Source organism: Dromiciops gliroides, chromosome 1 (genome assembly GCF_019393635.1).
Source record: "Dromiciops gliroides isolate mDroGli1 chromosome 1, mDroGli1.pri, whole genome shotgun sequence".
Classification (NCBI taxonomy): domain Eukaryota; kingdom Metazoa; phylum Chordata; class Mammalia; order Microbiotheria; family Microbiotheriidae; genus Dromiciops; species Dromiciops gliroides.
Window position 1 is genome coordinate 523,931,697 of NC_057861.1, and position 15,081 is coordinate 523,946,777.

The window sequence follows — 15,081 nt, forward strand, 5'->3', positions numbered from 1 at the left end:
TTATAAAATTCTGACCACCATTTTGTTTGGATTCTAGTTTAAATTGCATTCAACAGCAGCTAACATCCAAAAACAACACACAATGTCGTGTAGTAAAGATAAGTTGTAAAACATGAAAGAAATTGCTCATAAGCAATGGCAAATGATAGGACATGCAATGACAATGCCAAATGCAATTAAGCAGCATCAATGACACCCAGCTTCAAGCAGTGAAGATTAACAGCAGTCAATACCACTGTGGGCAACGACACACTGACAGTCACAATGTATCATCTGTGATAGATTTGAGTTCTTTTACATCACTCTGAATTAATCAGAAAAGGGCAATCCAGTGGGGCGGGGGGATATCTAATCCTAGACTATAAAGTGCTTCCAAGTGATGAAAAATGTTTAAAAATTTTAAAAATTAAAATAACAAACTATTTCAGTGAAATGGGGAAAAAAAAACTTCTAGCTGAAAGAAAATAGCCTTAAGCTCTAAACTCCCAGAATTCCAAAAATTTACATTCCAGTGGGTGAGCTCCCATATGTAAAAGGAGGTATTGTTCCTATCTACTGGAGTACTTGCTTTACATTGGCAACAAAGATGTTTTTGAGGCAAGACTGAAATAGCTAATCAGATGGTGTTCTGAGAAGGTAGCTTCTCCAGCTTCCTTCCTCTGTCCATGTGAGAGTAGGACCCAGACTTCATAGGTCTCAAGTCTCCTTTTGGTCCCCTCCTTATATGCACAGATGAGACTTGGGTGGGTCTCACAACTCCCAGACTTCCCCTTAGTTGTATCATCTTAAATTCAGTCTATTCTAAGCATAGGAATACATGCCAAATAATCATTCATCACCTATATAGGTCATATTCACTCCCATCCCATTGAGCTTGTAATCTCCTTGCCAATGTCATGGGACCTGAAGGATTACTCACTCAGATATTTATTTACTGAGCAAAATAGAAAGTGCAAGCTACAACATTAAAGCTGAGAGCTGAGCTCAGCCACTCTTAGTAGGGTCTATATCTGATTCTCCCCCTCCCCCAAACCCCTGAATTCTGTGTCTGGTTCTCATGTACACACCTGAGTAACTCTTAAGGGAAGCACTCTTCAGTGTCCTACTTTCAAAGTGCCACAGGGCAAGAAGGAAATTATCTCTCTGCCATCCTGCTCTTTACCTTGAGTTGGGGGGAATCTCTCTGCTCCTGGACTCTGTAGTGACTGCTCTAAAATCCCATCTGCCAGCTAGATGAGGCAGCCACCAGCTAGCTCAGCCAGCTGCCCCAAGGAACGTGATCCTTGAGTGTTATCTCAAATCTCTTCCCGCATGTCTCTGGCACATTTCTTTAGAATTCCTGCTGGCCAGGCTGCCAGGGCTATTGGGGCAACTTGTATGCTGCAATCCCTTACCCACAGATGCCCAGTTATCAGATAGTCCCCACAGGTTGGTGATTATTGTCCTTCATGATTGAAGAGGACCCAAATAACATCACTATGTTGGGGTCAAGGTACAGTGTGTCTGACTGTGACTGATCAGACCAATAATACCAGGCTCAGAAGGCTCTACCACAGGTCAGGCATAAATAATCCATAGGAACAACTGAAGTGGAAATGTCTCTAAATTCGTATACGTCTCTAAATTGACCCTGCAGGTAGACCAATAGGGAGAGAACCACAACACCGTTGTCCTTTTTGTGACCCCCATCTGGGGCTCAAAATTTGTCATGATCCTGACAGTTGCTCTTTATGAAATCCCAGGATTTCTTGAACCTCCGGATCCTTCTCTTCCATACCTATAGGAAAATATCAGTCACCTGTAGCTTGAGAAGAGTTACAACTATTAGTTGTTTCATGTGTATTATCTCCTCTTATGCCCATAATAATCCAATGAAATGATACTTGGATCATTCTCTTTCTGTATACTATCTTTTTTTTTTTTTTTTGCAGGGCAATGGGGGTTAAGTGACTTGCCCAGGGTCACACAGCTAGTAAGTGTTAAGTGTCTGAGGCCAGATTTGAACTCAGGTACTCCTGAATCCAGGGCCGGTGCTTTAACCACTGCGCCATCTAGCTGCCCCATTCTCTTTCTGTAGATGAGCTTATATGACTTGCCCAGTTTGACATAGCTACTTACTACCTGAGATGATATTTGAACCCACATCTTCCTGCTACCAATTTGAGCCCTCTATCCTTGGTACTGTGCTTCCATTAATCCTCCTAACCACCGGTGATCATAATTTCATAATTTTGTAGTCACCTTTGGCTCTTCTCATGTCTTCCATTTACCATATCATTTGGTTGCCAAGTCCTGTTGATTCTCTTTCCATAGTATTTCTCCCAAATATCTACTTATTTCCCCACCCCACTTGTCTGTCACCCTAACTTAGCTGCCACCACCTCTTGCCTAAACTATTTTAATAACCTCCTATTTTGATCTCCCTGCCTCCAGCTTTTCTCTTATAAAACCCATTCTCCACACTGTTTCCAAAATAGTCTTCATTTTCTTCAGCCTGACAAGACTTACCAAGTCACTGCATTAAACAAAAATGTTCAGTGGATTGCTATTGTCCCTAGAATAAAATGCACACCCCTCTGTGTGGCATTTAAGGACCTCCACATTCTGATCCCCAACCTAACTTGCCAGCTTTATTTCCCTCCTCTTCATACACTGTACATTTTAACCCAACTAGGCCACCAGCCGTTTTCATGCCTTAACATTCCATCTTCCACCCCCATAGATCTTCTCAAGGCATCCTCCCCTCCTGAATATAATGCCTTTTCATCCCTGTTTTTCATGGTCCTCACATTTTTCTCAACTTACTCCAATATCACCTCACCACAGAGAATGGGGGCGTGTATCACTGCATGTGAGGAAATTCTGAAATAAGAGTAATAATAATTAAAAGCATTTGGATGGGGGCAGCTAGGTGGTGCAGTGGATAGAGTACCCACCCTGGATTCAGGAGGACCTGAGTTCAAATCCAGCCTCAGACACTTGACACTTACTAGCTGTGTGACCCTGGGCAAGTCACTTAACCCCAATTGCCTCACAATAAATTTTTTAAAAAAGCATTTGGATGGGAGCAGCTAGGTGGCACAGTGGGTAAGCACCGGCCCTGGAGTCAGGAGGACCTGAGTTCAAGTTTGACCTCAGACACTTGACACTTAATAGCTGTGTGACCCTGGGGCAAGTCACTTAACCCCAGTTGCCTCACACACAAAAAAGCCTTTGGATGAATATCAGTGGAGAAAGAAAGAGGATGAGTATAGTCACAGAAGTATACTATAGACCATGAGGATAAAATAAGGAAATAAAGAAAGCATTCAGGATGCAGATCATTGGCTTGATACCGAGCTATGATGTAGTAGTAAAGGGGGATTTAAATTATCTAAGCATCTCCTGGAGCCCTCTCTTTGCCAAAGGCAGTGTGACTGATAAATTCCTAACTTGCCTTAATGATAATTTTTAAGTTATATTGATGGATTTTCTTTTTACATCACAGTGTCCTTAACCTCATCCCCACTGAATTCTCCCTCATAACAATGAAAAATATTTGTCAAACACAGACACAGCAGCTGCATGTGACAACACATACCACACTCCACATCCCTAGCGCCCTACCTCTCAGCTGAGAAAAGGTTGGTATATTTCATCATCAGTCTTTTGAGACTGAAATTGCTCATTAAAATCCATCAAAATTTGATTTTTACTGTTGTTTTCATTTATATTATTATAGTCATTACATATATTGTTCACCTGCTTTTGCCCACTTCACTCTGCATCAATTCATATAAGTCTTCCTATTCTGAATTCTTCTTATTCATCATTTCTTATGGTACAATAATAGTCTGTTACATTCATGTGCATTTTGTTCGGTCTTTTCCCCCAAATGATGAGTACTCACTTTTTTTCTGGCTTATTTGCCACCACAAAAGTACTGCTATTAATATTTTAGTATTTATAGGGCCTTTCTTTGACCTCCTTTGGGTATATGCCTAGTGGAGAGCTTGAGAATAGGAACAGGTTAGTGACCTTTATCACATAATTTCTAATTGATTTTCAAATGAGTTGGACCCACTCACAGCTCAGCATCGTTTTAGCATCTCCATCTTCTTACAGCTCTGTAAACATCGACTATTTGTTCCTTCTAGCATGTTTTCAACTTTATGGGAAATGAGGTTAAGCATTGGAGTTGTTTTCATTTGCATTTCTCTTGTTAATAGGGATTTGGAGAAATCTTTTTTGTGTTTGTGTGTGTGTGTGAGGAGAAATCTTAATAACAATTTCACCCTTCAAAAAGTGAAGGAAGTGATGAGGGGAACTGCTGTCCTGGATCTGATTTTTACTAACTGTGTATTTCTCATATAGGCATTGGTTAAAAGGAACTGCAGAGGGGCAGCTAGGTTGTGCAGTGGATAGAGCACCGGCCCTGGAGTCAGGAGTACCTGAATGCAAATCTGGCCTCAGACATAACACTCACTAGCTGTGTGACCCTGGGCAAGTCACTTAACCCCAATTGCCTCACTTAAGAAAAAAAAAAAAAGGAACTGGAGACATCTAGCCTGGAAAAAAAAAAAGAAGCCGGGGAGGGAACATGATAGCTACCTTCAAGTATTTGAAGGGCTCTTGTGTGAAAAAGGGATTATACTTCTTCTCTTTAGCATCAAAGGGCAGAGCTGTAACCCAGGAGTAAAAGCTGTAAGAAGACAGATGTCAGTTCACCACAAGTGAAACTTTCTTTACCATTTTTTTGTTTGTTTTAAAAAAATATTTCAAGCTTAATAATTTCAGAGCTAGAAGTTGGATCCCAGCTGTTCTAGAACCCTTCAGGTATACCTCACAGTATTGCTATGGAGAACAAATGAGATAATACCCATAAAGTGCTTTGGAAACCTTAAAGTCTACTTCATTACCAGCTGTTATTATTAAAGCAGCTGAGTGGTACAGTGGATAGAGTGAAGGACTAGGAGTCAGGAAGACCTGAGCTCAAATCCTGCCTTAGGCACTTACTAGCTATCCAACCCTGGGAAAACTATTTAACCTGGCTCAGCCTCAGTTTCTTCATATGTAAAATGTGGAGAGAGGCACCTGGTTACTATGAGGAGCAAATGAGGAAAAATGCACAATACTTTGCAAATCTTTATTTCTTTATTTCTTTTAGTTTTCAACATTTGTTTAGATAAGATTTCTAATTTCAAATCACTTTGCAATTCTTAAAGCAGAACTATGTACAGGCAAACTATTGTCATTGTCATTGTTATTATAGACATCTATAGGTAAAGAATGGAGACATCCCAGGAGCAGCTAGGTGGCGCAGTGGATAGAGCACCGGCCCTGGAGTCAGGAGCACCTGAGTTCAAATCCGGCTTCAGACACTTAACACTTACTAGCTGTGTGACCCTGGGCAAGTCACTTAACCCCAACTGCCTCACTTAAAAAAAAAATAAAAAAGAATGGAGACATCCCGTTAAAGAGGTTTAAGTCAGAAAAGCACAAGATAGTGGTCATACTGCACCTGGAACATCTCCCCATACCCACTTATGCACAAGTTCGTTTCTCTTGACCAAAGAAACCTCACCTTATTAAAATACTGAACTTGGAAGGTCAGAGAGTTGAGCCATCCTGACCAAGACCCTGCTAACTACCAGGCCCTAGTGATGATTGCTCTCTGCAATTTCAGATCTATTCTGGTTATACTCCTGAATAAAAAGACTTATCAAAGAGAGAAAAATGACCAAAATGGGAAGGGCTTTCTCAAGAGGAACTTAGTTCTCTTCCACTAGAGGCTTTTCAAGGAGAAGTCTGATGACCACTATTGAAGATACTGTAGATGGAATTCATGATTGGAGTTGTTTGTAGGCACAAGTGGCTTCTGATGTGATCCTATGATTGCTAAGATTCCAAGAACTGTCTCAGCTGATTTAGAAGAGGGGTATAGAGGAGGGCAGTGAATGAGGACCAAGCTTCATTAACCTCTCTCTTTAAGTACTTACTACATAGTTCAGACACACATATACACGTGCACATATGCACATGCATATACACATCTGCATATATATATGCACATACACATGTATACACAGACACATATGCATACATACTCATGTCTACATTATGCATGCATACACACACATATATGTACATACACACATGCACACACATGCAAATTTAGCCACTCATGTCTCTAGTAATTTCATTCATATAAGGAATACACAGTTCCAGAAGATGGTTAAACATAAGTAGACAGTAAAAGTCCTGATAAGTAGGCATGGAACAAAATTGATTTCATTCAGCTTTTACAGATAGATACAATGAAGCAGGTGTTCTCATTGCCATCTCACTGTGAGTGTAATTGGGAATTCTGGCAAGATCTGGGGAAGTTTCTGAGATGCCCTCTTGTATAGGTGATGTCATCAACCTTGACTCAATATCTCCTCACTCAACTTCCCCCATACACCTCCTAGAGATAAAAAAAAAATACTTGTAGAATTGAGTTGAACTAAGGGTTAACTTTCAATGTTATCAATCTGCTTTCCTTCTTAATGCATATGTCATTCATGATGTTTGTATTGGAAGGGTTTTTTAATTGTTCTCCTTCTTCCCTGCTTATCCCTACCTCACTTCCCTTTCAAATTTCTCAATAATTTTTAGTAGCATTTTCACATAGTCTGGTAGCAGCCTAACCTTAATATGTAGTGAAAGGCAAACTATACTAGAATGAATATATTTTTAAAATTTGAAATTCTTTTAAAAACAATTGGATTTGGGTTCTATTGTTCCTTAAAGGATATTGTGATGATTTTTTAAAGTAGCTATCCTCTGAAACAACTGTCATCAGAGAAAGGAGCATTTGCCATGGATCAAATTATTGACTTCTCAGCAGGATTCTGGCCCTAGAAATTGTTAAAGAAGAAAAGAGAAGAAAAGAACTTAGTCAAGAAGATTGTTGAATGCTGAAACACCAGTCAGCACACTGGGGTGAGAAGATCTTCAATTAGAAGATTAGAAAGAAGGAACCAAGACTATGAGAGCATTAAAAAACTAAAGAGCTATTTTTAAAAAAATGAGTGAAATAATTCTGTCAATTTGGGTTAGAATTAATGAGGCTTTAAAGCAGAAGATGGAACAAAGATTGTGGATGAAAGTTGAAGGAACTAGCCTGGCAACTATTCCCCATGAAGGACAGTACATGTCGTACCTTTGAACAAATGGTGCACTGTGTCTCAAAAACAAGTCATCCTCACTATCGCCTTATAGCATTCCTAGCTTCCTTCAAGGCACAGTTCAAATCCCCCCTCCTACAGAAGGTTTTTCCTGCTATCCCCGTACTTTTTCCTGCCCCTGGTGATTACCAGTCTCTCTCTGTATCTCTCTGTCTCTGTCTCTCTCTGTCTCTGTCTCTCTGTCTTTCTCTGTCTCTGTCTCTATCTCTCTCTGTCTCTCTCTGTTTCTAACTCTCTCCCTGTCTCTGTTTCTGTCTTTTTCCATCTCTCTGTCTCTCTCTCTCTCTGTCTCTCTCTCTCTCAAAATGTATTACTTTGTGTTTACTGACCTTACTATATGGCATTTCCTAGTAGAATCAATCAATCAATAAACATTTATTAAGCATCTACTCTGTGCCAGCCACTGCACTAAATGTTGTGGATACAGAAAGAGGTAAAAGACAGTCTCTGCCTTCCAGAAGTTTACAATGTAATGGGGGAGACAACATGTAAACAAATATATACAAAGCAAGCTACAGACAGGGATAAATAGAAAATAATTAACAGAGGGAAGGCACTGGAATTGAGAAGGTTTGGGAAGCTCCTTGAAGTAGAGACTGTTTTGGTTTTGTCTTTGTACCCCCGATGCCTTTTATAGTCCCTTGAATACAGTAAGTGTTTAATAACTGTTTGTTGAATATAACTAAATGAAAACTGCAAAAGGAAATTCAAAGAAAAGATAGGGCAGAATAAGGACAGTCACCCCTAGGATCAATATAAATTCCTTTATGACCTCGCTACAATTTACCTTTCCATGTCTATTATATACTACTCCCTCTCACAAACTCTGTGGTCCAGCCAAATTGTCCACCTTGCCATTTTTCATGCATGACATTCTATCTCTGTTCCTTTGCCTAGGCTGCCCTCGTGCCTCCCATGTGTTCCTTCCTCACCACTAGTTCTTAGAATTTCTATTTTCCTTCAAATGTCAGCTCAGACACCAAGTCCTATAGGAAGTCTTTCCTGAACTCTGCATAGCCTCCAGTGTGCCCCACACCCAGAAATTACCTTATATTTATTTTGATGATAATTTTTTTTGGTGGGACAATGAGGTTTAAGTGACTTAACCAGGATCACACAGCTAGTAAGTGTCAAGTGTCTTCAGGTCCTCCTGAATCCAGGGCCGGTGCTTTATCCACTGTGCCACCTAGCTACCCCCTCCTTATATTTATTTTGTATCAGTACTATATAAATTTATTTATGTGCTTGTTGTCTCCCTCTATAGGATCTAAACTACTTGAGGGCAGCAACTGTTTTAGTTTTGTCTCTACATCACCAATGCCTGACACATAGTAGTTATTCACTAAGATGCTTTCAGAAGCAAGTTGGTGGCACAGTAGAGAAGGTGCTGATACTGAAGTAAGGAAGTCCTGAGTTCAAATCCATCCTCAGACACTTATTGGCTGCGTGACTCTAAGCAAATAACATTTTAACCTCTATTTGCCTCAGTTTCTTCAATTTTAAAATGGGGATAATAATAATACCTACCACCCAAGGTGGTTGTGAGGATCAAATGAGATAATATTTATAAAGTACTTATCATTACTAGGCAACACATACTAGGCATACACAGACTAGTTATAACATTTGTAATAGTTAAAATGTGATGTATGTGAGTAGAATGCTTTGGGGATTGGAAATTGCCAAATTGTTACTTAAAGCCCTTTATGACCTCAGAAATTAGAAAAAGCATACGACACATACTAGACATTTAATAAATGCTTATGGTATTCCTAGCTTCTGAGCTTTGCGATACCATGAGCTATAGTTCCTCTGCCCTGATTAAAGACCTTATTTCTCCTATTAAAAAAATGCTTATTCCCTTCTCTTGCCAACTGATTGATAGATAGATAGATAGATAGATAGATAGATAGATAGATAGATAGATAGATAGATAGATAAAGAATTTAAAAGACTGGAAAAGATAAAAAGAATCTTTTATAGGAAGGCTGATCTCTCTTAATTCTCATGCCTTCCCCCCTGTTAATTATTTCCTATTTGTCCTATTTATAGCTTGCTTTGCATGGATTTGTTTGTATGTTGTCTCCCCTATTAGACTATAAGCTCCTCAAGGGCAGGGGCTGCCTTTTGCCTCTTTTTTTATCCCCAAGACTTGACACAGTGCCCGGCACATATCTGTTGCTTGATAAGTGTTTCTTGATCTATTGATTGAAGCCTAGCCTAGGGATGGCAGAAACATAAGATACTAGTTGAGTTCAAAGATAAAATGGTCATGGCACAGAAGACCAGTGGATGAAAGTCATGACAAATATGTTTATATCATTTTCTGCCTCTTTCATCTGTATAAGATGTTTGAGTTTCTCAGGCCAACCATGAACATATTTCACATTTTATGTGACATGATGTGGTGACAGCAGTTAAATGGATGCCAAGTAGAGAGTGGCCAGAAAATGATAGGATCTGTCCTAAGTGCCTTAAGGTGGGTGGGAACACAGTACAAGGCACTCACAGAAAGGTTCACATACTGCTGTCTTAACAGCCAACTCCCCCAGGAACAGAATGTTTCAGAAATAAGGTGACCCAGAAAAGTCTCAATAATTATCACCCCATCAGCCTCCTTTCTACCAGGTCTGTCACATTCAGACAGACTTTAGAACCTCCACTAGTCATGAGCAAACAGGTTCATTCCCAACTTTTCAATGACTAGACACATAACAATGTGGTCCTAAATCCTCTAGAAAAAATGCAGATAATATCAAGCCCCCAAATACAGTGGAATGCGGGCTCATGGATTATAGAAGAGCATTCTACTCAATGGAAACCACAGTACAGCATGAGGATGGAAATTTGTCATAGTCTTCATCCTTAAAGAGATTAAAATCAGATGGAGAACTGAATGAAGCTATTTCTGAAGCAATGCCTGGTCAACATCTATGTATAGGGAAACAGTCTCCCCAAAACTGTTGGCAATTATCTGGGAGATATTGTCTCAGCACTTGTTTGGAAAAAATAGAATCCAGACTAATGTCAACTACCTTAGTATTACTTGATTTTTGATAGCAATAGCATTTATTCAGCACTTTAAGGTTTGCAAAGCAGTTTACAAATGTTATCTCATTATAAATATCATATTATAGCTATTACAAATGTTAATCAAATTAGAAATATGATCAATATTACAATTCTCACTACAACTATTATCTTAAATATTATTTCTTCTCACAAAAACCCTAAGAGTTAGTTGCTATTATTATTTATTTTACAGAGGAAGAAATTAAGGAAAATGAAAGTTAAGTGACTTTCCCAGGGTCACATAGCTAGTAAGTGTCTGAGACTGGATTTAAAATCAAGTCTCCTTTTTGTGGATATTTGTATTTTGTTTGCAAATGCTGTACTAGAGCTCTAAGAAAAGTCACAGAAGCAAAGAAAAAGGCATGAAGGCTGGTTGACATAGAAGTAAACATTGATAAAACAAAATGGAAGTGCTAAGAACACTACCTTCATGATACCATGCATGGAGGTCACCTAGAGCTAAGTTTCCCTCAATCACCAACTCTAGAGAATAGGTACAGAAGAAGTAAAGCAGAATGGATCACTTCCACAAAGCAGACTGAATTGCTTTCACACGACAATGGCCATTGATGAGGTGCCCTAGAAATGTTCAACACCTCCATGCTGCCTACATCAATATGGGCACTGCATTTCTGGTCCTCTTTAGAAAGTGAAGGGTAGAAGCTTATAGTTGTCCAGTGGGAAATGGGAAAGTCAACGTGCACATCTCCTTGGGTGATCATCTGACAAATGAAGAGTTCTACACTAGTCAAGAGTAACAGGATATCCTGGAGATAGTGTCAATAAATCCTGGGCAGGTCATGTATCAAGAACAGTGAACAATACACAAATCATAATAGAAAGAATACTGGATTTGGAGTCAGGAGACCTGAGTCTAAATCCCATCTTTCTGTCTTACCACCTTATTGAATTGGGCAAGTCACATCAACTGTCTGTGATGCATTTTCTGGGGACAGATAGGTGACACAATGGGTAGAGTGCTGGACCTGGCATCTGAAAGACTCATCTTCCTGAGTTCAAATCTGGCCTCCAACATTTACTAGCTGTATGACCTTGGGCAAGTCACTTATCCCTATTTGCCTCATTTTCCCCATCTATAAAATGAGCTGGAGCAGGAAATGGCAAACCACTACAGTATCCCTGGACCCCAATTGGGGTCACGAAGAAACAGACATGACTGAAACAACTGAACAACGACAAGATGACGCACTTTCCACATCCATAAAATGATAGCAATGGGGAGAGGTGGACTTAAGAACCTCAAAAGTCCCTTCTAGATTTACATTTATAATCCCTTGTAAAATGGATTTCATAGGACCATAAACAGTCCACTAGAGAGTCAAAAACTCATGAAACAAACCAGTTATGTGATTTGTTCAGCTAGAGTTTAAAACAGCAAGATAGGAACTATAGATGAATCTCTCTTATTCTAATTGAGTAGATTGAAAATAGATATGAATAATGAATGAGTGAATGATGATGATGATGGAAAGTGCTTTATTATCTTCTATGATCCCCACATATGGGAAGTAGGTGCCATTATTATCCCCATTTCACAGGTGAGGGAACTAAAGTAAACAGAGATGAAGTGACTCTCCAAGGTTTACACACCTAGGAAGTATCTGAGGCAGGTTTTAAACTCAGTACTTCCTGACTCTAACACCAGCCCTCTGTATACTGTACTTCCTACCTTCCCTATAATGAACAAAAGAAAGAGATGATACGGGCCTGAACCAAAGGATTGACAATGATCATGGAAAGGAGGAGACATGCAAAAGGCATTAAAAACACAGAATCAACAGGATTTGAGTTGCTTAATAAGATGGGGATGAGGGAAAGTCAAGAGTCAAAGATGAATTAGATTGGAGGTAGTTAGGTGGCACAGTGGATAAAGCACTGGCCCTGGATTCAGGAGAACCTGAGTTCAAATACGGTCTCAGACACTTGACACTTACTAGCTGTGTGACCCTGAGCAAGTCACTTAACCCTCATTGCCCAGCTCCCAAAAAATTACTTAGATTTTCAGTCTAGGGAAATAACTGTGTCATTAACAGAAACAAGCAAGTCAGTAAAAACAGGTTTTAAGAGAAGGGTAAGATGAGTTCACTTTTGGACATACTGAATTTAAGGTGCTTGTGAGACCTTGAAGTGGAGGGATCTTCAGAAATTTCAGTCAAGTTCAGAAAAAGAAGTATGGATTTGGTAATCATCAGCATAAAGGTATTAACATTTAAAGCCATGGGAGTGAATAAGGATGACAAGAGGTGTCAAGAGAAAAGAGGCAAAAGGATAGAACTATAAAGGACATCTATTAATGGTTGGGGTGCAGCAGGGAGAAAGGGGAGAGCTAACAAAGTAAACAGAAGAAAATAGTGATAAGATACATAAAAGGAAAAAACCAGGCTAATAAATTATCAAAAAAACCAAGAGGGCAGAAAAGTTGAAGAAAGAAAAGGTAATCAGCAGTACCAAAGGTTGCAGAGAACTCAATAAGGAGAAGGACTAAGGAAATGTCTTTGAATTTTGTGATAAGGAGATTATTGGAGACCTTGGAGGAAGCAGTTTCAATAGAATCATGGGAATGGGAGCCAGATTGCAAAGGGTTAAGATATAAATAGATGGGGAAGTAGAATCCATAATTCGATTTTTCTTGCTTGAAGTTTGGCAGTGAATTGTGGAGTAAGAAGGAAGATTCTAGCTTGAAGAGATAGCATGGCCAAGAGCAGGCTTGTTTGTTTTGAGAAACAGCAAAACCTGAACATGTCTGTAGACAGGAAAAAGAATCAAGGGAACGAATAAGTTTGAAGCTGCAAGAAAAAGAGTGAATGACTGATGGAAAGAGGTTCAAGGGAAGCTTACCTGAAATGCTTGATATTACAAAGAAGGATGGATACTCTTGCAGTAAGAGGATTCCAGTAGAGTTGGAAAGGACCTTAACAATCAAGAAACAAATCAACAAGCATTTGCTAAGTATCTCCCATGGACCAGGCACTGTGCTAATTAAGCACAAAGGACACAAAACCAGAAAAGAAACAATTCCTGCCCTCGGGGATTCCCTAGTCCAGCCTCTTCATTTTTTGCAGATGAGGAAACTAGACCAGAATGGGGAGAAGTGACTTACCTTAGGTTAATAGCAGAGCTGAGAGTCGACTTCAGATTCTCTGACTCCCACTCAAGCACTCTTTCTGCCACACTGAGGGAAGGATGAGTTGCAGTGGAATTTTGAAGTGTAGAAGAGGGAACTTCAGGGAGTTCATCAAATGGACCCAAATTTCTCAGCAAACTAGGAAGCAACGCTATCCTTTAAAAAAAACATCCAACATTTGGAGATTTGGGGAAAGTAGCAAACATTTGATGCCGTCCCTGTGGGGAATGAGATAAGAAGTCACCTGGAAATGAATAAAAGGATTGCTGAAGTAGTGAAGGCCATGCTGAGCTTCAGTTTGGTAGAGGAATTTGAAGTAGCCCCAGTCGGCACAGTTTGGTGACTTTTTCAATGACTCTTCATAGATGAGAAAGAGAAAGCAAAAACTCAAGGAGTAGAATTTACCTAAGGATGGAAATAAGCTAGGAGGTGATGAGCTTCGTCAAGTTAAAAACAAGTCTCTAGATGTATTTACCTTTTTGTGTCTGATTAAAGTCCTCATATGCCTTCTCTCCTTAAGGAACTAAGGTCTTTAACCCGTTGTGAAGGATTTTCATGAGATAAGGCTAAACAGAATTATATGTGGAGTAGGAAAAAACAAGCACTGGTCTTAAGGTCAGAAGACCTGGTCCAGGGGGCAGCTAGATGGCGCAGTGGTTAAAGCACTGGCCCTGGATTCAGGAGTACCTGAGTTCAAATCCGGCCTTAGACACTTGACACTTACTGACTGTGTGACCCTGGGCAAGTCACTTAACCCCCATTTCCTACAAAAAAAAAAAGAATTATAAGGGGCAGCTAGGTGGAGCAGTGGATAGAGCACTAGCTGTGGAGTCAGGAGTACCTGAGTTCAAATCCGGCCTCAGACACTTAACACTTACTAGCTGTGTGACCCTGGGCAAGTCACTTAACCCCAATTGCCTCACTAAAAAAAAAAAAGAAGAAGAAGAAGATCTGGTCCAGGTCCTACTCCCTATCTTTAATAGCTCTGTGACCATCTCCAAAGTCACTTCTCTGAAATTCAGTTTCCTCATCTGCAAAATGGGGATAAAAATGCTTGCCCTGCCTCCCTCATGAAACTATTGTGAGGGAAGCAGTCTGAAAAAGTCTTACAGTGCAAAAGAGCCATGTTAGTGTTGTTCTCGTTCTTAAGATGAATATAGCTGCTTCAAGCTCAGCCTAAGAGAAATATTTTCTGGTTTCTTTTTTTTTCCAGCTTTCATTCGCAGCCACCACACCAGTCCTAGCTGATAAGAAAAAATATCCTTATTTCTTCCGAACTGTACCATCAGATAATGCTGTCAATCCTGCAATTTTGAAGTTGCTAAAATATTACCAGTGGAAACGGGTGGGAACCCTAACCCAGGACATCCAAAGATTTTCAGAGGTAAGATCCTTTTAGTGGGCCTTATGGATTCTTGTCTAAAAAAAATTTATCGATGACCCTGAACAATCTTATACCCTATTGGATTGCTTAAAGGTCACTAGTTTGGCTTAAAGTAGGTGACCTCCTAATACAGGATGTGCATATGTGTTTTCTCTTAGAATATTTTCTAGATTAAGGTAAACTATTGGATTGTTTTGTCCACAAAAAGAAATTGAGGAATCATCTGGTGAATGTTACCAGTGAAAACTGTATGATTAAGATCATTCAAGATG

The 15,081-nt window shown here is 39.7% G+C and overlaps 1 protein-coding gene across 2 annotated transcripts in view; it reads left to right on the forward strand.

Moving 5' to 3' along the window:
• The window catches only part of GABBR2 (gamma-aminobutyric acid type B receptor subunit 2), an 866,539-nt gene that overhangs the window by 413,769 nt on the left and 437,689 nt on the right, over positions 1 to 15,081 (forward strand). For both annotated transcript variants that reach the window (XM_043976613.1, XM_043976612.1), the window contains exon 3: positions 14,639 to 14,809. In XM_043976613.1, the coding sequence (XP_043832548.1) occupies positions 14,639 to 14,809 (171 nt within the window). The remainder of the gene's footprint in view (positions 1 to 14,638; positions 14,810 to 15,081) is intronic.